Raw genomic sequence first — 26,426 nt, 5'->3', positions numbered from 1 at the left:
CCTCCTCCTCTCTCCCCGCCTCCTCCGCCTCCCTCCTCCCTCCCCCTTTCAGAACACTCAATGTCGGAACGTTCCGAAGATGACGTCGGAGCGTTCTCGAATCCCGTGTCTCTCGGCTGCTGCTGCCGAAGGAACAGGGAAAAAGCAACAAGAAGGAAGAGCAATGGCGACACTGGATCGCAAAGTGCCCAGTCCGGAGGCGTTTCTGGGCAAACCCTGGTCCTCCTGGATCGACGCCGCCAAATTACACTGCTCCGACAGTAAGAACCCCCCGCCTCCTCCTCCTTTTATTATCCTGTAACCTTTCCATTCACCTACAGCCACTGGGAAAAAGTGTGTGGATGAGAGAGAGAGTGGCCCCCGGTGTCCTCCATGCTTCTCCCTCTCTCTCTAAATAAATACACACAGACAGATCATCAGTGCACAGAGAGAGAGAGGCCCGGCTGCCAGGGCTGTCTGTCTGTCTGTCTGTGTCCCGCTCCCCGTGGCAGCCCGCGGGGTGGGCTTTCGCAGCCCCACGGTGTATCCGTTTAAAAGGCTACTCTGTTGCTGCTTGCATAGTTTTTTGGGTACCTATCTGGGCCAGGTAGATGGAAACCCTGACTTGGGAGAAAATGTTGCATTGTCAAATTTTGAAAGATTTTCATAATACAGTATTTATATCGATCTGTTTGCAAATAAACACTCTCCCTCCCCCCTGACTTTTGGCTTTTTTTTCTTTTTTTCCTTTTTTATCCTTATTTTCTTTCCCCTCCCCTTTTTCTTTTTCATCTGCAGATGTAGATTTAGAAGAGGCTGGAAAAGAGGGTGGAAAAAGCAGGGAGGTTATGAGGCTTAATAAAGAAGGTAAGTGGAGCTCCTGGCATTTTAGTGTTAGCTTGTGTGGCAGAATCTTCACAAGATTTCGAATATAATGTGAATTGTTCAGCTGGGTACAGAGTGACTAAGGCTTGTCAAAAATTGAGCACGCCCAGGTGATTACCGCTCCGTGTTAACTTCTTTCAAAGTGTAAATACAACTGGGGGGTAGAGAGGGAAGACTGTGTGGAAGGCAGAAGTTTTCTGCACTTGAGCTGGAGACCTTCTGATGCATAGCTGTTCCTCACCTTTGGAGCATCACTGGTGGAGGGTCACAGTCCCTGAAATGAGGAATGGATTTCCCATCACAGCCACCTCAGAATTCCTTGTGGGTAAATGCACAGCAGTTGAATCAACCCCACATGGCCATTCATTTCAGAAGCTCCTTCTCCACTCTCTTCCAAGAACAATTAATTGTCCATGGCCAACCTCACCAGCAAGTCACATTTGGCCCAGTTGTGTTTGCTTCCAGACTGTTATGTGGTGGTCAGTGTTGGGGCATCTGTGTATGCAGCAACCCCAGCCAGTCGCCCATCTCTGTTTTCCCAGCACAGATATAGGGTCCCAGAAATGGACACAGTGAATAGGTAGGCCATCCCAGACCAGGACATGTGAGTGCAGCCTCAGTGTGCTGGAACTGGGCATTGAACACACATGGCCATCATAAGTAAGTCATATCCTGTTCACATTTGCAGGCCAGCCCATGCGCAAGTCTGGCCTGTGGCCTTCACATGGAGAAACTCTTGAGGCCGCTTTCTGTTGAGCAAGTGGATGGATTTGTTTCAGTGGTGGCTCACTAAAGAGGTCTTGTAAACACCATTGGTTAAAATTGAGAGCAGGGGAAGGCATGGGGCATGGGCAGAGGAGATTGATGAGATGTTCGGAAAGAATCCAGACCTAACGATGCAGTGTGAGCATTACTCAACCAAAAGGTGTGGAGGAAAAGGCCCTTATGACAGGGAATTGTCTTCCTCCTAAACATGGATGCCAACCATTTAAGGCGGCTAGCTAAACCCTGCTTGGAAAGATGTGATTCCCCTTGGAGAGTGACCCCTGTGACAGTCAGTTTTCTATGCCCAATAATTTTCTGTCCATCCAGGGAGAGGAAAATTTATGCTTCTAGAGGGAAAAAACCCAACCCAACATCATGGAGGTTGAAATGCATGCATATTCAGGGACAGTTTCTAGCATCGTGGTTCTGCTAATTAAGCACTCTGATTGGGAACGAAGCCTTATTCTAAAGATGTTTGCCTCTAAATATCTTAGTGTGATCTTGATGTGTCTTTAGGATGCACGAGGGAATGATGTCAAGTGGAGTTCATACAAGTGGCAGCTTATTTGTACCATGTGCGTTGGTAATGGAGACCATCACTAGACAATGTTTTTCTCCACAGACTCTTGAAATCTTTCAAAGCTCATGAAGCTCACTTAATAGACCTCCAACAGTGAAAGATATTCGTAAAAGATGATGATGACCTGAAAACTCATGAAAAAAAAAAGTTGAATGAAAAGGTCATCACTGGAATGGCACTTCTCAGACCTAGGTGATGGATTCTGACTGTAACACACAAAACTCATGTTCTGCTCCCACCTTCCTCTTGTGTTTCAAAAGATTCTTGTTCTCAGATTCCCTGTGCCTCATGAGAAATGGATTCTTTCAAGGAAAAATGAAAAGCTCTCCTTCCCTCAGAAGTCACAAGCGGTACATCCTGCTTATTATGTCCTTTGTCCTGTAAAGGTAAAAAGATTTAGCTCCTAATTATATGCATTTGCATTAAGGACACCCACCGTTCAGTGTAACATGCAATTGCTGAGTTCACCAAAATAGCCACGTGTGGGGCTGAAAGCTCTTTGTTCACGGTGGAACAGACTTGGGTGAGCAATTCTGATAGTCTTTCTGGTCTATATACACAGCTTTCCTTATGTATGAAATAATGAGTACAGTCAATACCAATTCCATGCCATGGAATGTAAGAATTGACTTGGAATCTGTCTTGAGATTTTGGTTGCCAAGATCGCTAGAAAGGAGTGTTGTGTTCATCTTGGTGGAGTTACTGAGTAGCGGTCCCAGTGTGACCATACTTTTATGGATTTGTTGCTGCAAGATGCACAGTGGTCCATGTGTGTCTGTGCATGTTTCTATGCATGAATGAACATAGGTTCGCCGTGATGCTGTTAGAAATCAGAAGCCCTGGTGGCATTGTAGGCTAAGTGTTGGGTTGCTAAAGGAAAGATTGATGGTTCAAACCACCAGCTACGGTGCTGGAAAAAAAATTACTCAGTTTCTTCCTGAAACCATTTACAACTCCAGAAACCCTTGTGTCAGGTCTCTTCTGTCTTATACTGTCCCTGTGAATTGGAATTAGCTGAATGTCTGTGGGTGTGGTTTTTGGGTTTTGGAAGTAAGCACGTTTTGGCTTGAAATTTGGGCTTGAAAAGCCCGAAGAGTAAAACAAGTTTTGGAACTCCAATGGTGAAATGAGTGGATTTGATTCTGATTTCAGTGTGATATATCTTATAGATTGGGTTCAGGCTGGAGAGGTTGGCTGAAAATAATCCATTCACCTTCTGCCTCTCTGGCCATAGCTTTAGAAGACATGAGAACTTCCAACTTTTTTTAGTAAGTTGGTAGTTGCAGTACAGCTCTTTCCCTACTTTTCATTCCTTTTAACCTCTCTCTGTTTTGGTTCTCTACCTTTCTCAGGTATGAAATGTCAGCCAGATGCTTTGAATTCTCTGTAAGGAAGCCTTTACACCAATATTGTATTTCATCTGGAAGGAGCTAAAATTATGGCTATGAGGAATTTGGTAGACCAGCATTCCCTTCCAAATGCTTTTTGAGCCTAGCCAAATCGTGATCCGGGCTCAGAAGGTATTGTTAATTCCATGCTTGGATGTGAGTGTAAAGGGCACATCCAGGGCAGCTGGCACCATGTAAGGAACAGGCGAGAGTTCTTTGCGTCCAGGCTGCTTATGTTCTAACGTGTGACCTTGAGAATGTCATTTCCTTTCTCTGGGCTGATTCTTGTAGTTGAAAAGTAAGGAAGAGGGACTGTCAATTCTTTGTGTTTCCTTTGAGGCCTCTGAGCCTAAGCATCTCTAATGGGATACAGTCCTACCATACAAGCTGTTTTTAAAGAAACAAAAACCAAAAATAATGAAAAAAGGCCCTTACATTAAAAATACATAAACTGACAATAAACGTATATGGGTTTCTTTTCTCAACTTATAACCTCTTGGTGGCAAAAATGGTGGCATCTGGGACATGAACATGGTCTGACTAATCTGAACTCCGGCAAATCGTTAATGAGTATTACATGGCCTTCAGGACAGAGAAAGCCAAGAGTAGGTTCAAATCCCTGATGAGTGTCTACCAGTGAACAAGTTGACCTCCATCAGCTTGGATCAGTCAGGCATTCAGATTTCCTAAGAGGACAGTTTTCAGAAACCTTATTCGCCCAATCTAAGATGTAAAATGTGTTTATGGTAGGAAATTCCAAAGGAAGGCCATTTGTCTCTGCTAACCAAATTTTATCTCTGTAGCCTAGTAAACTTATCTGAAGACTCTTTGCAAGTTTGGGGAAAAGCTCCCAGTGACTTAGAATGAGGGTCTCTGTTTCTATTGGTATCACATGAACTTTTCTTTTGGTAAGAATGTCAATATATAAATGTGGAAACTTGTTCACAGGCCCCAGTGTATTTAAGTGTAGGACGGACATAGCAACAAGGCTGTTAGGAAGATTAACTGAGATGATACAAAAAGGCTTAGCACACACAGTATGTGCTTAATGAGTTCTTGTGTTTGTTCTTTATTATATTCCTATCATTATTAGCACCCTCATTTGAAGCTAGCTGTAGCAAAGTTAAGTATTATTGTTCACTGGGACTTTTAACTAATCATTGTAAAGAGACTCATTCAAAATTTGCTACTGTGTAGTTTCTACTCTATCATTTCCAAGGCTATAAATCTTAGAGAGGAGACGCCCATCTTTTTCCCAAAGAGCAGCTGCTAGATTTGAACTGCTTACTTTTTGGTTCAAAGTGCAACTCATAATGCATTATGCTACTAGAGCTTCTTGATGAATTAGCTAGATATAATACTATACCAGAAACTTCATTTTCAGAGCATTTTTGAACCATTTTATTATTTAGTTAAAGTTAATGATTCTTTAAAAACTAATCTCTATGGATACTATATTTTCAATATAGGGAGCTCCGGGGGCCTAGCTGGTAAGGAGTTATGCTGCCAATCCAAAGGCAGGTGGTTCAAATCCACCAGCTGCACTGCAGAGGGAAAGTGAGGTGTCTCCCCTGTGATTGACAGCCTCTGAAAACCCACTGGAGGATCAGCTATCAGTCGGTTCTAACTCAACAGCAATGAAATGAGGTGACAATGATCTTGTCAGTGGAGTGCGTTTAATAAGTGGTAATTGAGATGTTTTATGAGAAGGGTTAGACAAAAATGCTGGATAGTTTTCAGCCTCTAGCTCAACTCAACTCAGCTTACCTTGTTTTTGAGTCAGAATCAACTCAAGTAGAGCCTCCCGCTGGTTTCTGGCTTTCTGAGGCTATAAATTGTACAGAGGAAGCTACATCTTTCTGCTGTGGAGCAGCTGGTGGATTCAAACCTCCAGAGAGGTGCCGTCTTCAGATTAGCAGCACAGCTCCTTACAGACTGTACTACCAGTCCTCCCTGGGTGGAAAGGGATTTATAAAATTCGTTCAGAGGACTAAGAGATCTAGGGGATCTATGTATCTATCTGTGTATCTATCTATCTATCTATCTATCTATCTATCTATCTATCGTTCTATCTTCTTTTATCTCATTCTGAAGAAAAGAAACTCCTCCACAGCGTCTTGCTTGGGTCTTTGGGAAGCCTACCATAGGAAGCCTCAGGTACTTGTCTATGTTTTTATGTTCTCTTTGATCCAACATAGATAAATTTGTGAAATGCTTCTAATCCGAAAACTGTAATGAGACCTGTAAGAGCTTGCTGTGACAGTAAGAGCTTGCTGTTCTCCTGAGAGGCTGGTGGAATTAGGCTGGAACTGCAGGAATATCAATGGGCACGTGTTTAGTCCAAGTTTAAGAGCCTCATAGTCACTGCTAGATGGGAGCATCTCGTGGGTGCCGTGCTGGCCACATACTGGCTAAGAATGAAGTGTTCTTAGAATCCAAGCCAGAGAAACCAGCCACAAGTCGTAGAGATTTATGGGAAACTATAGCTGGCTTCGCTTTATCACTGTACAGACAACTCTGTTATCTATGTTAATAGGAGATGGGAAGGCATGAAGTCCATAGATTACACAGATAAACCTCATTTTCGCCATTAATTTTAGCTTCTTTCCCCATTAAGCCTACCTTCCTCCCTCTTCCTAACAAGCAGCCACATTTGTTCACATTGGCATTTCATTATCATCTCTCTTCTCTTGCCCAGTGTTGGGAGTAGAAGGACTGGAGAGATGGAGGAGTCTAAAATAATATGTAGGGAGGGAAGATGTAAAGGAGGAGAAGCAAAGGATTGAAGACTTCATTAATAAACTTTACAGTTGCAGCCAACTGATGGAGAAGGTTGGAAGGACGTCATAGCAACATAACAAAGCAGAGAGGCCAATGGGGTATGTCTGTAATCAATTCTAAAAATGTACAGCTTCTAAACCGAATGCCTCTTCACTGTTGTTGTGTACTGTTAAGTTGACACCAGTTCATAACTGATACTCTAGCAGTTTTCAGAAGCAGTCAATTGCCCATCTTTCTCCTGCCAAGCAGCTGGTGGATTCAAACTACATGCCTTTGGATTGTCAGTGCTCCTTACCCACTAAGCTGTCAAAGCTTGCTAATGTCTCTTCACATTCATGTATTCTCCCGGAATTCCATGTGGAGAAAATGGAGCTGTGTGTTGCTTCCAGGACAGGCAATGAGTTGCACAGGTGTGCACACTTTGAAGCTCTGTATATCGTCGTGCCTTCCAAGTACAGTTACAAGGTCAAATTCTCATCACGTACCGTTCTCTGAGAATGATTCATTTTTTTACTTCTAGAAGATGATGGAATTCTGGTGACCTAGTTTCTAGGGAGTTGAACTGTTAACCCAAAGGCAGCACTTCTTTGGCGGTTCAAATCCACCTGCAGCGCCACAGGAGAAAGATGGACAGTCTCCTCCGATCTAATTTCCAGCCTCAGAAACCTGCTGGAGGGTCAGCTATGAATAGACTCAGATGCGAGAGCAATGACGGAGAGGGGAGAAGATGAAGGATACAGATGTTTTGATTCCAGCTACTGAAGGTTGGTTGGAACCCACCCAGTGTTCCACGGAAGAAAGACCTGGCAATCTCCTTCTGTAAAGGTCTGCTTCTGCAACCATGGAAACCCCCTGGAGCAGTTCTGGTCTGTTACACATGGCTTGGCTGGAGTGGGAGTCATCTCCACAGTGTGTTAGAACTTGTAGTCGTCTGCACACACGTACATAAACACACTCACTTAGATTTCTACTTACACATATTTGTTTCAATGCTGTTTATTTTTTTAACAGGTATTTAGAAAATTCAGAAGGCTATAGAGAGAAAAGTCACTCTCTCACCTGGCCGCCTCTGTTCTCATCTCCTTGTAGTGATAAATCACTATTTACCACTCGTTTGTGTATCGTTCCAGAGTCAATCTGTTTGAGTTCAAGTCGATCTCTATGTTGTTTCTTCTCCTGTACCCCACACACATGACAGACTACCACACATGTTATGGGATATCTTGCCCATTTCCTCCACCTGATAGAGTTGTTGAAATGAGTTTGTAGGGAACTTCCTCGCTGTCTCTGTAATGCCTGCGTGCAAGGATGGTGCTGTCAGCATCAGCCTGTTAGTGTTGTGCGTAAGTTCTCTCTTACCTGCTGCTTTCTTAGAGATGCCTGGTGGTGCAGCAGTTAAGTGCTCAGCTGCTAATTGATGAGTCTGTGATTCTTACCAATCAGCCATTCTATGGGTGAAAAGGCTTGGCAGTCTGCTTCCATGGAGATTACAGCATAGGAGACCCTGTAGGGCAGTTCTGCATCATGTAGTGTGGCTGTGGGTTGCAGTGAACTCTAAGAGACACTGCAGCAACATGCTAACAACCGCTTTTTTGATGGCGTGTCCACATTGGACTCTGATTTGTTGGAATTGAAAGTAGAGGGTAAGCGAAAGAGAAGAAGACCCTCAACAAGATGGATTGACACAGTAATGGAGCAGTGGGCTTGAGCGTGGCAGGAATCTCGAGAATGGTGCAGGCAAGGCTCTGATATATTGTTTGTAGGGTCACAGTGAGTCATAACCAGACAGCACCCACCCAGTGGTCATTGCCAGCATTGCAGAACCCTGGCTTTTAAGATGAGTGGTTGGAATGAGACGATTGGAGCGCTGTTGGAGGGTGTGGCAAGGGGATATTTTAGATTAAGGGCTCAGGGAAGCTGTCCCTGAGAAAAGGTTGTTTAACCTAAAATCCGGAGGATGAATGTGTAAGCTATCTAAGTGAGAACTGAGTGGCATTAAAGGGAACAAATGCAAAAATGCAGAAGTATATCAGAGAATATAGACATGAAACAGTAGAGTCAGTGGCCAGAGGGAAGTATGTGACAGGGTTTGTCAGACTCACCACTGTTGTGCTTTGGAGTCGGGCCGCCCTGTGCATTACAGCGGTTAGTAGCATCCTCACCTCCTACTTGCTAGACTCCAGTGGTAGTCCTCCCTAGTGCCAGTTCAAAATGTGCCCAGACTTAGAGGTATGTTCATTTGGAGGCAAATGTTCCCCAGTGTAAAATCACCAGATGAGGCTGGAAGGGTGAGACCACAAGAAGAATACAGATATTCATAGAGGTGAAATCTGCCCGTCATGGTCCTATATTCCAGGTGAATTTGCCTTAGCAGGTAATCAGCAGACACGTGGATCTGTGACTGGCTCTGGCGTTGGGTCACGTTTGGGGACAAGGCCCAGGGAATTCTCCCAAGGTTTCCCGTGACTCCTCAAAACCTTTGGTGTGCCATCCCACAATTAGTGGTATCATAGTGAGGTTCTGGTTATAATCGTGGGCCGCCCAGTCCTCCCTCTCTGTGGGGAGAGGGGACCCCAAGGCGCCCATTCTGATAATGATGGCATTTATTGTATGGCAGCTCATGATGTCAAAAGCGCCACAGTGAAGCATTAAGGGTTTCAGTTTATATTTAAAGCCAGGCTGGAAATACAACTGGCATGCTCTGCGGTGTGATTACCCGTGGGGTTTGTCTTAGAGGTGGGATGCGCGAGATGGAGAGGAAGGCGGCTGGTCTTGGGATTTTTGTGCGAGGATTTAGAAAATAAGAAGGACAGGAAGGTCTGATTCATGAGGGCTTCTGACCTGCATGTCAAATCAGACGCCCCAGCATTGTTTAGGACCTTATGGCCACGTTAACTCCTGCTAACCGTTTGCAGGGCCTGGCTGTCTCTGCTTCAGAATTGATTTGGAAAGCTTGAGCAGATTTATTTCTGCAGAGTGTTCTGTGTAGGCTGTTTCTATCCTTTGGGCTAACCTTTCATTCACGATGCTTTGTTTCATTCATGAGAGCTTCCGAAATTGACATAAAACGATACTAGTAGACAACTAGTGAGACTCTGTTGTAGTCAAATCTTCGTTATCCAGGGACCTCCAATCTCTGAGGTGGCCCAGTGCTCACCGTTTAGAAACTGTGATCATTTGCTGACTAATAACCAAACCTAGCCATAATGGAAGGGAGCTCTGGTGGCCTAGTGGAGTTGCTCTGCCAACCCACAAGCATGCAGTTCAAATCCACCAGCTACTCCTTGGGAGAAAGATAAGTAGTCTCCTTCTGTGTGGTCTACAGCCTCTGAGCCCACTCACTGAAGGGTGGGCTAAGAGTTGATTCCAACTTGACAGCACATAATGATAGTAACAGCAGCAACAACAGTCATAATAGAGCAGGAGAGAGTTGGATAAGGGGGTGGATTTGTATGTGTGTGTACAAGCCAAGTAGTAAGGACTGACTTCCACTTTTCTTTCCCTTTTCCCTAAAACTCTTGGTATTGGTTTCTGCCGATGGTGGCTCCTAGTTAATACCATTTGACTGGCTCTCTCTTACTCTTCCTGTGGCAGAGCTCAGATTGACTGGTTCTGCCAGGTGGGCCTGGGTTCAAATCCCGAGACACCTGAACTGATGAAAGCCCAGGAAAATCCTTGCTGCATGAGTGCAAACACCAGACCAAGCTTACTCCATTTCCTCTAAATCAAACGGGACTTCAGCTGGGGGAAGCGTGTTTCTGTAGTTGCTTTATTCATGGACCTGAAGTTTCATAACACAGTTCTGCTTGTCAGCTTTAAGGGACCAAGTGCTTAAAGGACAAAAGTAAATAAATACTTTCTAAAGCAGGACAGAGCGGCACCAGGTCACTGTAGTGGAAAAGGGAAGAGTGACTCAGTGACCAGGGCTTTAAGTGTAGAAATAGTTAATCAGTGTACTTTCCCTGGACAGTCACAGTGCAGGGACACCCCCAGCCGGGCGTAGGGGCGATATGACCTAGCAGGTCACATGAGTCATGGGACGCTGAGGAGGGGTAAGGACCTAGGACACCTTATTTGATAATACCACACCCAGGGGCATCCATTGCTCCAGGGACATGTGAGATGGTTGATTTTATTTGTTTGATAATAGTAGACCAGGATGATTCTAGGACTTTTTTTTTCTTCCCAGTTGTAGTACTGGAAAGTTTTGTAAATGGTAGAAATGATTGCACAGCATTGGGGAGATAATAAATGCCCATGAAGGTAGTTAAGATGTCGAAGTTTGTATGCCTTTCATTACAGTAATTTGATTTTTGAAAAGCACATTGGCAAGGCAGAATTGGGAGTCTTCAACGCTTGTTGCTTGAATCTCAGTCAGCCAAGTACTAGCTGTGTAGTCAAATAACTCTTCTGAGCTTCCGTTCTCTCGTTTTCAAGACAGAAATACTAGGACTTAGCACTGAAGGCTGTTGTGAGTAGAAATGAGATGGGTTGAGCCAGCCCCTGAGACATTACCTGGCATACAGTAGGCACTCAGTGCCGAAGCTGTGGTTACAGTGACTGTTATTTTTACCAGGAGCCCTGGTCTTTTCTTGGAGAAGTAGAGCTGCCACTGTCCCAGGAGAGGGGGTGCCCTCTGCTCTAGGAGTCTGCCTGTGGCTCACGGGGTGTTTTTGGTCAACATTTGTGTCTCTGGTTATTTGAGGAAGGGAACACTCGTGGTCTAGCAGGGAGTTGTGCTGCTCGTGGAAAGGCAGGCAGTTTGAGTCTACAAGCTGCTCAGAGAGAGAAAGGTGGCCAGTCTCCGCCAGTGCAGTTTACAGCCTCTGAAAACCTGGTCAGCTTAGAGTGGGTTCTGACTCAATGGCGATGGGAGAGAGGGAGAGAGGAGTAAAGGGAAAAGGATCGTGTTTCTGCGCGTTATCTTCCAAGAGTGGATCACCTGCAGTGTTTTTCAGCATATGATCAGCCTGGGACTCCTACATTGAGACGATCAGTGATTGCCTGGTAACGGTCCCCAGAACCTGCACTTTACACCTGATTCACCAGGTGGCTCTGAAGTCTGCTGAGTTTTGAGAAAACAAAAAATTCCCTGTTCCCACCTGATCCACTCAGGTTTGGAATGACCCTGCAGGACAGAGTAGAGCTGCCCCTCACTTAAGCTTTTCAAGACTAAATCTCTGTGGAAGCAGAAGACCCAATTTCTCTCCAGTGGAACATCTGGCAACTTTGAATTAATGGTTCTTTCAGTTACTTGCCCAGTGCTCAAACACTGCACCACCAGGGCTCCTTGAGCTTTGCTCCCACCGTTCTAGTTCATTCGGACTCATAGCCACCTTGTAGGACAGAGCTGAACTTCCCATGCAGTTTCCAAGGCTGTAATCTTTATGGAAGCCGACTTCATCATCTCTTGGAATAGTTGGTAGATTTGAACGGCCAGCCATTTGGTTTTCTCTCTCTCTCTCTCTCTGCCATTGAGTTGGAACCTAGCCGTAGCTGGCCCTCCTGTGGGTTTTCACACGGGAGGAGATTGCTGCTTTTTCTCCCAAGGAGCAGTCGATAAATTTGAACCGCCAGAGAGGAGCCACCTTTGGCCACCAGAGCCCCTCACGCTTTTGCTAGCAGCTGAATTCTTTAATCACCAGAGTTCTGGAACTGCTTAGGCGGTGTGTTGGTTGGTTAGTGTTTTTTTGAATAGCTAGCCCAGCGGTCATTACTGGGCATTGATTTAGGTTCCAGGTGCATTGCTAATGCTACTTTCCCTCTTAATCCTCACGACCATCCAGGAGGCAGAGTCCTCCGATTGACCCCCTTGTAGAGATGAATGCACCCAGAAGCGATTTGCCCCAGGTGACACAGTTGATAAAGAGTGGAGTTGGAATTTGGACACGGAGGCATTCTGATTCAGAGGCTGCACTCAGAACTGCCATAACTTCACTGTAGGAGCAAAATGGGATGAGGTGAGGCCACTGGGCATTTAAGACACCGTCAAGGAAGCGCTCGCTCAGGCTTTTGCAAGCGCAGACTGAGTCCCCTTGCTGAGCCCTCCACACCTCGTTTGTCTCACCCTAGTCCCAACCAAGTTCTCCTCACTGCTATGAGTCAGAATCAACTTGCCTCACCCTACACCCGATCCGTCCAACCCGCTGCCATTGAGTTCTGACTTGTAGTGACCTTTCATTGGTTTTCTGGCTTTAAATCCTTATGGAAATAAACCGCCTATCTTTACCTGAAGAGCAGTTAGTGGATTTGAACTCCCAACCTTGTGGTTAGCAGCAGGCAGTGTTACACACAACATCTCCTGGGCTCCTCACCTTAGTCACTGCGTGGCACAAATGGTTAAGTACTTGATTAATAGCTAAAGTTTGTGGTTCAAACCCACCTGGAAGAGCCTTGGAAGACAGGGCTGGTAGTCCGCTTCCAACAGGGCACAGCTAGGAGAACCTTCTAGAGTAGTTCTGCTTGACACACCCAGGGTCGATATAAGTTAGAATCTGCTTGGAATCGACTCACTGGCCCCCCGCCTAGGAACGCATGCTTGTCAGTGGTGGTTTAGATGGGCCAGCTTTGCTTTCCCTGCTGACAGCTTTCCATTCCGTCTCTCCCTCAGTGAGCTGCTTCCTCTTCCCAAGGCCCCTGCTTTATTAGGCCTCTGTGGTCAGAGTCCTGGCCTCAGGGAATCTCAGGAGCTGATTCCAACTGTTCCTTTTTGGGAGAAGGTGTTAGCAAAGCTGGTTGCCAAGCAACTCCAGGGGCATCTATCCACAGTGATGATTTTGCTCTCATTTTCCCTTCTAAACGTCTTCCAGGCTGCTTTGCAGCTTCCCCTGGCGCCGCCAGGATTGTTAGGGTTTCGGGAAGGGTGCACTCCTTTGGGTGATGAGCTGAGATAGCTTTTCTGTACCCGCCGCATACCAGGTGTCCTTTTGATGGTGATACACTTGCTAAGTGGCTGTGAACATCCTTTGCCTTCTCCAGCCACAGTGATGGCGTGCTTGTCACTAGCTCTGAGGGCCAATGACACAGAGGCTCAGAAAGGCACAGAGAGCATCTCCCACATGAGGACTGGGCAACGTGGTGAGGTTCAATTCTTATGACTTTGGGGTTCCCTACTCTTAATTAACCAGGGCACTTATGCATTTGAGCTGTGATGACCTTGCTGGTCTCAGAGGACTTGGTGTTAGCTCTCTCTCAGCAGTTTCAGGGAGAGAGGAGTTCTTGGTATGTGCTGTTTCTTGCCCTCTTCTAGTCAGCCCCCTCCCCTCTGAAGTTCCAGATACCCTGTGATAGGGCCCTAGGAGCCCTGGTGGTGGTGTTGAAATGCTCAGCTGCTAATAGAAAGGTCAACAGTTGGAACCCACTTTATTCCATGGGAGGAAAGATCCAACCATCTGCTTCCATAATGATTTAAAAAGAAAAAAAAAAAATCCAGTATCCTTAGTTGATTCCAATTCGAAGTTATCCTCCCATCAGGCTTCTGACACGATGTCTCCCGTGAAGAGCCTAGTGGATTTGAACCACTAACTTACTGTTAGCCATCCTTACATGTCACTCACTCCACCACCAAGACTCCCGATTCAGTCCTATTTGTCACTCTGAGTCAAAACTTAATTCAGTGGCACCTGATATCAACGTGATGGAGCCCAGACCACTGGGTCTACTGACCAGTGATTTGATTCTTATGATAAGTGCCAAGAGTTTGCAGACTCAGACTCCTTTCACAGATTGCAGGATCTGTCCTAGCTTCGTGGGAGAGTGGAAATCCATGGGACTGTGGTTATATTTTAGTGAGGTTGACTCTGCTTGGCCTATTCATGAAACACTGCTCTGTTAACCAAGTCCACAGACCTCCAACCTTCTGTTCTCCTAGGACTCTCAACCCCCTGGCCATTCACATTTTCCTCGCCATCTTCTATAGACAAAGGCAAGAGTAGATAATTAGTCCTGCTGCTTTGAATGGCTCAGACAAAAGATTTAATGGCAGAAGACACTGGACAATAAAGACGCAACTTGTTTTATGTAAACTCAGTACTTAAAAATCCAGGTGTTGGGATTGCTGGGGAGTGCTTTAGTAGTAGACTACACACTCCACCAGGGGCCTGGGTGTCAGTTCCAGCTTGCTGTGACCCTGTAATGTATCACAGCAGAACTATGCTGTGTGGCTTTTTTTGGGAAGTGACCTCGGGGCCTTTCTTCTGAATGCCAGGCTTTCTGTTCGCTGCGGAGCAAGCCTGTTTGCAGGAGTTGCACTGCCAGCCGAAAAAAACAGGCAGTTTGAATCCCATTGCTCTTCAGGGATGGGAAGGACGAGCAGTCTCCTCTCATGTGATTTACAACTTCTGCAAACCTGCTGGAGAGTCAACTCTGAGTCGGTTCCAGCTCTCTGATAGGAAGGTGAGTTGAAGTAACCAGGAACCCCAAATGTTAGGCAGCTCTAGAGTAGCTAGAAAACTAACTATACAAGCCTTTTCACGACACCCGCTTGGGCATCTCTGCCCCGTCCTCACGGCCCCTTCCTCCTTCACTCTCTGGTTTGCTGTCTGTAGACTCTCCTGCTCACACTTCTGTGTGAGAAGGTCCCCTCTCTTTGGTGATCCTTGGGGTCAGCCCTGACCTCTCTGTGCAGAGTCTCCCCTTTCCTCTTTGGTCCCTTCATGGGACACAGCCATCATGGACATTGTTAGTGCTCCCTGGCCTCCTTGGAGCTAAGAGTGTTTCTTTACACTTCCCTGATATTCCCTATCTTTGTGTCGGCTTTTTCTCCTCCTTGCCCTTGGCTCTTTCTCCTTTTTTTTTTCTCTTTCTACTCCTTAAAAGCAATCCCCTGTACCTAGTCATTTCTTTCTATACCCACAGCACCTACCTTGGTACAGGTCTACACCATAATCTACCTGGATTTTTATAAAAACTATTTAATTGGTCTCCATGTCTCCATCTTTCCTGCACACGACTTCAAAATTAATCTCCCAGAAATTCAAAATCTGTCAGATTGTTCCACAAGTGAAAATGTCCATCATTTAATGCAGCATTCCAGGTCTTCTATGCTCAGTGCCTTCAGATCCCTCACAGCCCTTTGGGCCAGCCTAGTTTGGGGGTTTTTCCTCTCTCTGTCTTTGCCTCTAGTGCCTTTCTGTGCGTTCACACTGGAACCTTGTCCATTTGATTCTCAGAGTCCAGCCCGAATTCTCCCTCCCACAGAGCCTTCCTGGCCTGTCCAGCTGCACAGCCATGCTGCTCTCTGGGTACTGGTCATGTTCACCACACACTTTGACCCTTAAATTGTAGTTCCTCACACTGCCACCCACCTTTGGCTTGATAGCATTACTTTCTGTCCACGAAGCCGACAGAGCTTTCTCTGGGTTGTTGTTGTTAAGTGCATTGAGTCATAGATGACTCATAGAGACCTTATGAACAAAATACTTGAACATTTGTATAACTTCCATTGTTTTTCCTCATTCATAGAGTTTCGGGAGGCAAGCTATTTCCGAATTGGATGCCACTCCTGCTTCCAAGCTTGTTTCAGTTGGGGAACTCCCCAAAACACTGCCCACCATAGGTAACCATTATCACATTTGACACACCAGTGACACGGAGTTTACCATCACAGCAGCCACTAGTTACCTCTGTGCAGCAAATTGACAGACCAGTGCTATACCACTTAGAAGATTGTTTGGCCAAAAACAATTAAAACAAGCTTGGAAGCAGTAGTGGCATCCACTTCCAAACCAGCTTGCCTCTGAAAACTCTGTGAACTTGGACAAACGATTGAAGTTATACAAGTGTTCAGGTCTTTTGTTCATAGGGTTGCTGTGAGTTGTCTACGACTCGAGGACACTTAACAACAGCAACAACACACTGACATAGACCACTTCCTCCATTGCTCAGTGTCCTATCTTCACAACTGCATCAGAATGGCAGGGTGGGGAGAGTGACTCTGTTTCTTTCCTGCATTACCTTTCATACAACAGAGTGTTACAGCTGTGTAAATAGCCACATAATTTTTCAGGTACATATTATTATACAGAGTTATACCCCTGTCCTCATCTTTAAATCGAACTGGGTATAACCTATGTTCCTTTGATTCACCAGCTTGATAATTTGAGGTTGTTGAGCTTCCAAATTCAGGACTCATGAAGTGTCTATTCCAGTGGCTGTTTGGAGCCACAGAGTCAAAGGGCCAGCTTGGTTCAGGGTATTGCAGCACCTGAATCATCCATGGATTCTTCCAGTATCAGGAAAAGAGCTATTCTTGGTACAGCATCAGAAATGCATTTTAGAAACCTAAACTTTCTCATTAAAGGTCAAGTCAACTCCAACCCTACACCTTTGGGTTTTGTCCTTCCCTGTCCCTGCTCCAGCTCAGCATGTTATTACAAAAATGTTCACACATATAGAAAAGTTGACCGTGGTATAAAGGTACCATAGTCACTTATATTTGTACCATGTACATTTAAAAATTAGTTCACCTTGTTGAAAAATATATGAATGTATGTCTTTCTGTACTATTTGAAAGTAAGTTGTAGCCATTATGACACTTGACCCCTCTAACAACCTCTAAATATTTATCATTTTGCCACATCTTGATTGTATGACCTTGAGCTACTCACATTCTCAGAGCCTCATCTTATATAAATATGTATGTGTGGTTTTGCTGAGCCATTTGAAAGTAAGTCACAGATAGCATGACACTTCACCCTCAACACTCCAGCATGCTTCTCCTAAAAATACATTCTTGTACATAATCATAACACCAGTATCACACTTTGAAGACTAGCAGTAATTCCCTACGAGCATCTAATACCCAGTTCATATTCAGATTCCGTCAAGTTATTCCTTAAAAGAGGAGTCCTACTGGTACAGTAGTTTAAACTCATCAGTCACTCCATTGGAGAAGGATGTAGCAGTCTGTGTCTGTAAAAATACAGCCCCTTGGCAATCTGTGAGGCAGTTCTAACCTGTTCTGTGTTGCTGGTTTTATATGCCTTTGAGTTGGAGTCAACTCATAGCTGAACCTCCAGCTAATTTTCAGAGTTTGTAAATCACATGGGAAGAGATTGACCTATTTTTCCCTCAGAGCTGCTGGTAGATTCAAACTCCCTGCCTTTGATTTGGCTGCACAATTCCTTGCCTTTTGACCACCAGACCTCCCTGCTCTGTCTTAGAGGGTTTGTAAGTGAGTCAGAATCAACTTAATGGCAATGGGTTTGATCCACCTAAAAAAGTACATAGCTGCTTTTTTCAAACCAGGATCAGGCATTGCATTTGTTTGTTATGTCTCTTTAGTCTCTTTTCATTTAAACAGCATTTCCTTTACCTTTAAAAATTTTTCTTTAGTATAGTGTGACCATTTAGACTTTATCACATTCTAATTTGTCTGATTGTTTCCTCTTGGCATCATTTACCTTGTTTTCTTCTTGTCTGGAAGTGCCTGGATTGGTTATTTCTTTCAGGGTTATATAATGGTTATTTCTTTTGGGAGTTTGTTGCATTCAGATTCTGTCATTCAGAGCTTCTCCATGTATTGCCTGGCATGGTTCTGTAAAGAAGATCGTATATCATCAGTGGAGGATAAACTTACCCCTGTCTGGGGAGCAAAAAATGGGACATAAGGGCACAGGACTGTGAATATCGCTATGAAAGGACCAGAGGGAGTGAGAATAGCACAGCCCATAACCACCTTAGAGCAGAAAGCAGATAAAAAGCCCACAGCCCAGCCCCGTGGTGCCTCCAGAGACACAGCAGCACCAGGAGGTTTATTTATTCTTTGTTGACTCACAGACTCACACCAAGAATGGGGTTTATTAGGGAAGTAAGTTGGAGAGTGGAAGAAGCAAAGAATATCTCACAATGTAAATTCAGGTTTGGTAAAAGTCCTGGTTCACTTCAGCAACACAAATTCAAGAAGCCTCTGGTTCTCTCAATCCTCCAGCACAGTTTGCCTCAGAGCAGTTATAAGTCAGCTTCTTCTTCAAACATCTGGAAGGAAAAACAAAACTCGTAACTGTAGCCAGCACAAAAGCAAAAGGCTCACGTCACCCCTTGCCATAGTTTCTTTACAGCGGTGCCACAGTCTCTCCACCACCATCATCAGGATCTCTCTCAAGTCTTGTCTATTTTAAATTTTGCTGCCATTCAGTGTGGGAAGCATTATTTCTCTTATCCTAGTCCCACAGTTTTTGAGAATTTACAAGGCCATGTGTCTGCAGTTAAGGTAACTGGAGGTGAGAGAGGGCTTAATGTAATAGGTAAAAAAGTCAACATTTAGGTTAACATTGTACCCCCTAAAAAAGGCAGAGTGAAAGTTTTTTGTTTTCACTGTCCATTCTCAGATTCAAGAGTTGCATGCCTATGAATCCTAAACCAGGGAAGGACTGGGCCAAGGACTGAGTGTACTAATATATCAAGAAGATCCATATATAATGGAAAAACCTGTAATCATTGGAAAATTTTAGACAGATTGGTGGTGGGGGGGTGGATGGATGGGTAGGGCTTTGTAGTACAAACTTTGAGAAGTGTATTCTAATCTTGATTGCTAGAACATAATTTTAAAATCTTGCAACACGTCCTATATACTCATTTGACCCTGTACTTTAATTTGGGGAAGGAAGAAGATAATGAAACTTGAAATAATCCTTCCCCCACTATTTAGCTTTGGTACGTTGAATTGCTGATTCAAGTGGCAGAACCAATGAGTGACACTCCACGGGCTGTGGTGCTGGGGCCAAGCTTCCCACACTCACTGACTCAGTGGAAGATACATGAATGGCTAAGCTGTGGGAGGTTGTGTGTTGGGATCTGGGCGCACTATAAAGGTGACAGAGCAATGGCGCCTACCCTCCACGTACCCATCATGTGACGACAGGTGACACACTCTGGTGCTGTCTAGAGAGTGAAATATGAATCAAATTCCCTGGGACTTAGGGAAGGAAGAGGTTACAGGAGTCAGTCAGTGACCTGAAGGCAGGGACTCTGTGGTTTGTGCTTCTGTCTGGAGCACCCGAGTACAGTGAGGGGTTTACTGGGGCCGAGCTACTCTTTGACGAATGAAGGCATGACTTGCTCCCTGCAGAGGCAGCATCTGTGCTGAACCTGCTCACAGGGCTAGGATTTGGACATTCAGGGAATTCTAGAGAGGGACCAGCTTATGCAAAACCTAGTTAATACTGTGAGTTCTCCAGGAAGTTGCTTTTCAGAAAAAAAGAATTATGATGAGTACTAGATCTGCCTTTAGAAACAGTTCAAAATTCATTCCTATAATAGACCCATTTGATCCTCAGACCTAGTCTTATGAAGGAGAGGGTTTTAAACCAGGAAATGATCTCCTTTTTTTGTTTGGCAATATTTTTGTATTTTACTTTCTCTGTTAAGGGTGCTGGGGAGAATTTTATTACATCTTTCACGTCTTAGATCTTATTGCCCAATTAATTTGTACGTTATTTTCTATTACAATCAGAGTTGTGCTAGTAAATGTTTAACAAGCTACTCTCTAAAAAATTCTGCATATGTGTATATGTATGTCATAAATTTTACTGATAAAAAGGTTGTTTAGCATGTAATTTGTAAATAATAAAATATTTAATACTCTTTATTGTAAAATTCACACAGTCAGCTGATTCTCATAGGATTCTTTTGTTTGCTGGCCAGTTCTTTTATTCCTTGGACAACCTAAGGTTGAAACTAATAAACTAGTCAGTAAATCTAAAATAATAGTGGTTCGTATTTTCCTTTTGAAGTCAGAGGATAAGGCGAAAGTGAAACAGCAAAGACCTGTGTTGGAACTTCACTCAATTGTCAATGACATGAGTGACTTCCTTGCTGAACTGGATAGTTGTTTCCAAGTATGGGAAGAATATATTCTCATTTATGTGTGTGTGCTAGTCACAATAGAGCTACAGAAATGATATAGACTTCATGAATAAAATGTTATCCATCGTTTTCTTAAATCTAGATAATGAACAGAGTAATAAGCCTTGATGTGTAGCTTTTGATGATTTCCATGGTGTAAATGATGCTCCTACCATGGTTCATTTTAGTCCATATATGATATACCAGTGTGGGAAGAAATATGCAGTAAGCATACAAAGATATAGTACGCTGCAGTCCCAAAGGCATGCAGTTCAAACCCACCTGCTGCTTCCCAGGAGGAAGATGGGCAGTCTCCTTCCACCCAGTTTACAGCTTCTGAAAACCTACTGGAGGGTCAGCTATCAGTTCCAACGCGATGGCACATAATAGCAACCATACAGATAAATTACTTACTCATGTCCAGTTGGAACTGGCCCTTAACTGACCCTCCAGGTAGATTCTCAGAGACTGTAAATCCCTCAGGAAAAGGTTGACCAGCTTTCTGCCATGGGGCAGTTAGTGGATTCAAACCACTTGCCTTTGGGATTGAGATGGCAATGCACCTCCTTACTCACTAGGCCACTAGAGCTCCGTATACACATAAAAGAGCCATAAATAATCTCAGCAAACTACCAAACTGGCTCACAGCTTGTTTTTATAAATAAAGTTTTATTAGAACACTGCCTCCCTAGTTCATTTACATATGGTCAGTGGTTGCCCTAGCTCTACAGTGGCTGAGTTGAGTTGTGAAGGAAAAGATAGAATTTCTCACAAAGACTAAAACATTTATTCCCACACCCTTTCTTTATAGAAGAAAAAATTTGTCAACCCTGCTATAAGCATAGCTAATAATAACTTAATGAAATAAATAGGAAGTGGTGAGGGGTTTTTTTTTTAGCATTGCCTACCTTTGTTTTAATGTAATATAGTTGTAAATTTATAGAATTTTATTTTTAATAATTTAATAACTGGCTCACCAATTACTGAAAATGTAACAATCAGCTCTTGTGAGACGGTACCAGGCGGCTCCAGCTCACCACAGAGACGCTCTGAGGGCCTCAGCTTTTAGTGCCAAAAAATGAAGCTGTCACTATTAGGAAGAGGAGGCCAGTGATTCCAGATTGGAGGGGGAGCCACAGAAGAAGGATTTGAACGTCTTGGAACTGTAGTCTGACTATCCATTGATATCAGAGGAAAGCTTTTTTGAGGTTAGTTTTTTCATGGGATGCCCCCCACATTTAAGGGTTTGTTTTGGTTTTTCAGATGAATTTTCTTCTGAGCTAATTTAAAAACTCAATACAGCATGCACTTCTTACCAAATCGTGCAAGCATCTGTCTCGAGCCCACTTAGCCCCCCAACAGCCGCCCAGCAGCTTTGCAAATGCCCACAGATGTTCTGTGTCCCGAGAAAGGCGGACTTCCTGTTGCTGGCCAGGAGCGAGAGGAGAGGTGGTCCCACCAGTTGCGTTTTGCAGGGGTTTTCCTTTCCGCCATTTCCTGCCGGTTGCCTTTGAATGGATTACAGATGGTCAGAAAAAGACTTCTTGGCACAGTGAGAGGACCAGTCTCTAGCTCTTTATGGGAAAGGATTTATAACAGGATGGCAGCTTATGCCTACCAAGAATGGGCCCTGTAGCCTTATAGAAAAGCGACTGTCTAGGAGATGGGGGTCTGTGGGTGCCAGGAACCAACAGGCAGGAAGAAGGAGATGTTTACATGTACGTGACATCTTTTTCCCATGGGGTCTCAAAACAGCACGTGTCCAAAGGCCCCTGTAGATATGTTGGTGTCTGCCGAATTATGTACTGAACTCAGCTCTGGGTGTCTCAGGTTCTTCCGAGAAGCCTAATAAATCCAGGAGGCGTTGGTCCTTGGAAAAAAATCACCATGCTGGGAAATATGGAGGGTCAGAGAAAGAGCAGAAGACCTTCAACAAGATAGATTGACACAGGGACTGTCACAATGGGCTTGAGCAGATCAGAGGGTAGTGTGGGATAAGGCCAAGGTCAGACCTGTTGTCCATAGGGTGGCTGTGAGCCATAGCAGACTCTGTGGCCCTAACAACAATAATCATTTTGAGGTGTATTAAAGGCAGATGTTACTATTTATGCTTTTTCTAGGAGGACCCATCCCCATTAGCACTTCTGAGTTAACATTGCTCCGGTGTGCCTCTCCATCAACGCTGCCATAAACAAGGGTGCTGGTAGCCTGTTCAGGAGCCCCTGGGGACTGTGATCAAGATGGCACTCTGGTTGCCAAGGTGTACCTCTGCTTGTACTGCATCTGGCCTCTTGGGAACTAGGAAATAGGTGCCTGAGCAGAGAGAAAAACCTGTAAGGTGGGTTACTACTCAGCCAGAAAACAGGACAGTGTGGGCAGTGACAGCAGCAGGGTCTCAGAGTCTTCTGTGAGATGACGCATAAGTAGGGGCCCTGGTAGCCATAGGGCATCCACAAGAGCCAGAAATGCATAAGGGACAGGAGGGAAGCAGAGCACGCTTCTGGGGACAGCGGAGTGGCTGGAAGACTGAGGTTCTGAAGGTGTAAGGCCTAGAATAAGAAAGTGGTTAAACACAGAGAACCAGAAAGGGGGGGAGTACAGATGACCATGCAAATGATTGACTCAACTCCCAAGGAGATTGAAAACCAGACATCACTACTACCAGTAAGAGTACAACTTCTGTTACATAGCATCTGAATACAGACTGCATGGCCACCAACCCCTTCCACTCCCACAAATAGTGTCTCTGATTGGGCTTCCAGCCCTGGCACTTTGGTGTCTGCAGAGACTTTGGGGGTCATCTAACTTTGTCTGCTTGCCCTTAAGAGTTTCCTGGTATGTCTCAAGCCAGTTGGTTAATAGAGGTCTGATTGAGGTACCTCCTCTCTGCCCAGGCCCGCCCTTGGCTTCCTCCCACGTATCCCTTGTATGAAGACCATTTGCCGTGGCATCCACCCAGACTCAACTTGACTCCAGAATAGAATATACTCCATAGTATTTTCGGTGGCTGATTTTTTTTGGAAGTGTATCAGTGGTCTGTCATTTTGAGATGTTTCTGTGTAGGTTTGAACCTCTAACCTTTTGATTGTCCTGTGCTGCCTAAGGGCTGTCATGTGTGGACAGGGAACAGCTAAATAAGCTTGAGTCTCTGGGTAGCTACACCGTTGTCAGCAAGTGTGGCAGGGTGTGTGGCTATCTCCCACCTTCTCCAGCAGAGGAAACCTCCTCAGTGGGGATGGAACATCCCACCCTGGAGGTGCTTCTGAGACGGCTTAGCTCTTTGCAGGGGCGGCCCTGGCAACTGGTCTCCTCTGATGAACTGGAAAGAAAGCTAACAATAGGGTAGGAATAATGCTGCCACCCCAGTTTCTGTAGTGCAGTGTTATTTTCAGGGTTCTGTTTTTTGGGGGCAGGGAACACTAAGTGGAGAACTTGCAGATAGGGAAGTGGAGGAGCTTGGAGAATATGTGATTCACTGGGGTGATCAGTGGTGGAACTGGGACTGGGTGTCACATAGAGATGGGGGAGCAATGCAGGAGGATTTCCAGACGGTTCAGAAAGCAGTGGCCTGGCCGTGAGAAAGTGCTCAGGGCCGGAAAGGGGAGACGACATAAGCTGGAACCCTCAGTGAGTGGAGGAGACGTGTCTGTGTTCTAGGCTGGTGCTTGTGGAGGGTTTGTGTCTCAATGAGTATGTTTATTTCTTTATTGTAAAAAAAATTTCTAAATATTTTTTCTTTCTTAATATAGTGATGCATAATCACTGCAGAAAATATAGCAAGAACAAAAGAAATATAATCTTATCATCTATAACCAACCTGTGCTGTCCTTCCCATCTGACCCCGCCCAGCTTACTAATTTCTTTTAAAATGGGACTGTTTTGTGTTCTTGTGATCATAGTGGGCATTTTTCTGAGTTACTAAATATTCCAGTCTGTGTATGTGTGCGTTACATCATTTATTTAGCCATTTGCCTGCATCGGGTACATTGGTTGTTTTCCATTTTTCACTCTTAAAAAAGATTGCTATCAATCAGTCAGTGAATAAACATTCTGGTCGCTAAATCTTTGTACACTCATGGTTATTCCTGTAGTATAATTTCTTCAGTGTAGAACACTAAGTCCAAGGGTATTCTATTTTGGGGGCATTTGATACTCATTGCTAAATTACCCTCCAGGAATATTATACCAATTAGCACTCCCATCAGGAGTGTATGAGAGTACTAGCTGTTGCCTGAACTCTGGCCAATACCTCGCCAAAGATTTAAAAATATTTGACAATTTAACAAGTGCAAATGTTATCATATTATTTTCATTTATACTCAGATGATTATTAACATGATTGAACACTTTTTCATGTGTTTATTTGCCATTTGTGTTTATTCTTTTGTGAATTGCTTTTTATATGGCTTTTGCATAGGTGTTTTTTTTTACTGGACAGATTTTTATATGGCTTTTCTTTATATATGCTTTTTTTATATGGCTTTTGCATAGGTGTTTTTTTTTACTGGACAGATTTTTATATGGCTTTTCTTTATATATGCTTTTTTTATATGGCTTTTGCATAGTTTTGTTTTGTTTTTTACTGGACAGGTTTTTACAAATCAATAAGAAAAAATTTATGCATTAAAGCTTCACCACGTGGCATATGTGGGTGTGACTGACTGCTGACAGAGGCCATTTGTATTAATTAGGATGATAAGCCTGTCAGTACTAGTAACGAAAACTACCACTTTTTAAACACTTACCTGTTCTATATTAGGCTCTTCATATATACTATCCTTTTACTCCTAACTGGGATCGTGTAAGAGGTGAGCAACCTGGGACAGAAAAATTGAGCTCCCTGGAGATCATCTGATAAGCAGTTGGCGGAGCCAGGTTTGAATTAATCCTGTCCCCTCGATGAGATGGACTGCAGGGTGAGCTCTAATATGTCAGATGCTGAGGAGGACACAGGACAGGGCAGGGTCCCAATGCATTGTTCATAGGGTCACTGAGAGTCCTCATTGACCCGAAGGCACTAACAACAACTGTTCGCATCTACTACCCATTACATTCCACGGGGCCGAATGGACTCTCATTCTTAGGATAAGCCTTTATAACCCTCAGTTTTACAAACATGTTTCCTTGGGTATTTCCATAACTCCACCTGTGGATTTGCTGTAGAAAAGCGCCCCTGGATCTGATTTTATCTGCTTTTTTTGGTCATTGGGTACCATCAAGTTGACTTTAAGTTATTTTTTTTAATAAATGTTTTTAATTGTGGCTTTAACAAGCGTTTACAGAAAAGTTGGAATTTTATTCATTCATTCTTGCATGTTTCCCCTATCCCTCTTTCCCCCACCCCCAGTTCACTTTCTTTTTTTAATATTCGTTCATTCATAGTTGCTCAGTTACCTTTCCCACTTTACCCCTCTCCCAGTCCTCTTTGCATAGTGCCTCTTATTCTGGACTATTGTCATACATATAATGCCTAATCATATATTCCTTTTAAACAGTTCTTTCCTTCATCTGTTCCAGTACAGTGTTCATTTTCTATCCGCTCTTACTCTATTCTCCTCCTAACTCCCTCTGTTCGTCCCGCTTTATAACAGTGGTGCTATGCAGTATTGGCCTTTTGTGACTGAGATATTTTACTCAGCATAATGTCCTCCAGGGCCACTCAATGTTGGGTAAAGTTTAACAATCCCATGTCACAGAGTAAAACTGACTGTGATATTTTACTCAGCATAATGTCCTCCAGGGCCACTCAATGTTGGGTAAAGTTTAACAATCCCATGTCACAGAGTAAAACTGCCCCTAACGTTTTCTTGGCTACAATTTTTAGGAGAGTTGATCACTACATGTACATTCTGTTGTACATAGGGTTTTCAGGTGCTTGCTATTTCAGAAGTGGATGGCCAGTCCTTCTTCCTAGTCTGTCTTAATCTGAATGTTTAGATTTAGAGGAGTATCTGACAGACAAGCAGTATGTAAAGCAGTGAAAGATAAATCCCTCATTGTGGAGTGTCCCTCCCTTAGCCCAGTGCCTTGACCCACTTATGTCCCAGCTCCATCCGGTGCCAGGATTAGTGGAAGATCTATTAACAATCTGCATTATGCAGATGACACAACCCTGCTTGCCGAAACTGAGGAGAACCTCATGCACTTGCTGCAGAGGGTCAAGGACTGCAGCCTTCAGTATGGACTGAGGCTCAATGTCAAGA

General features: G+C 44.3%; 1 protein-coding gene across 2 annotated transcripts in view; it reads left to right on the top strand.

The window, feature by feature from the left end:
• Positions 1-58: 58 nt before the first annotated feature.
• Positions 59-26,426, top strand: part of ATXN7L1 (ataxin 7-like 1) — a 336,816-nt gene continuing 310,448 nt past the window's right edge. Inside the window, exons 1-2 of one of the 2 annotated variants that reach the window (XM_006882621.1) lie at positions 59-260; positions 778-846. In XM_006882621.1, the coding sequence (XP_006882683.1) occupies positions 80-260; positions 778-846 (250 nt within the window). In that variant the 5' untranslated portion in view covers positions 59-79. The remainder of the gene's footprint in view (positions 261-777; positions 847-26,426) is intronic. The other variant, XM_006882619.1, reaches the window with a different exon arrangement.

The sequence above is a fragment of the Elephantulus edwardii genome, unplaced genomic scaffold (assembly GCF_000299155.1).
Source record: "Elephantulus edwardii isolate Elephantulus edwardi_28Jun2011 unplaced genomic scaffold, EleEdw1.0 scaffold00022, whole genome shotgun sequence".
NCBI classification, from domain to species: domain Eukaryota; kingdom Metazoa; phylum Chordata; class Mammalia; order Macroscelidea; family Macroscelididae; genus Elephantulus; species Elephantulus edwardii.
Note: the sequence above shows the minus strand (reverse complement) of the source record. Positions and strands in the feature narration are given on the sequence as shown.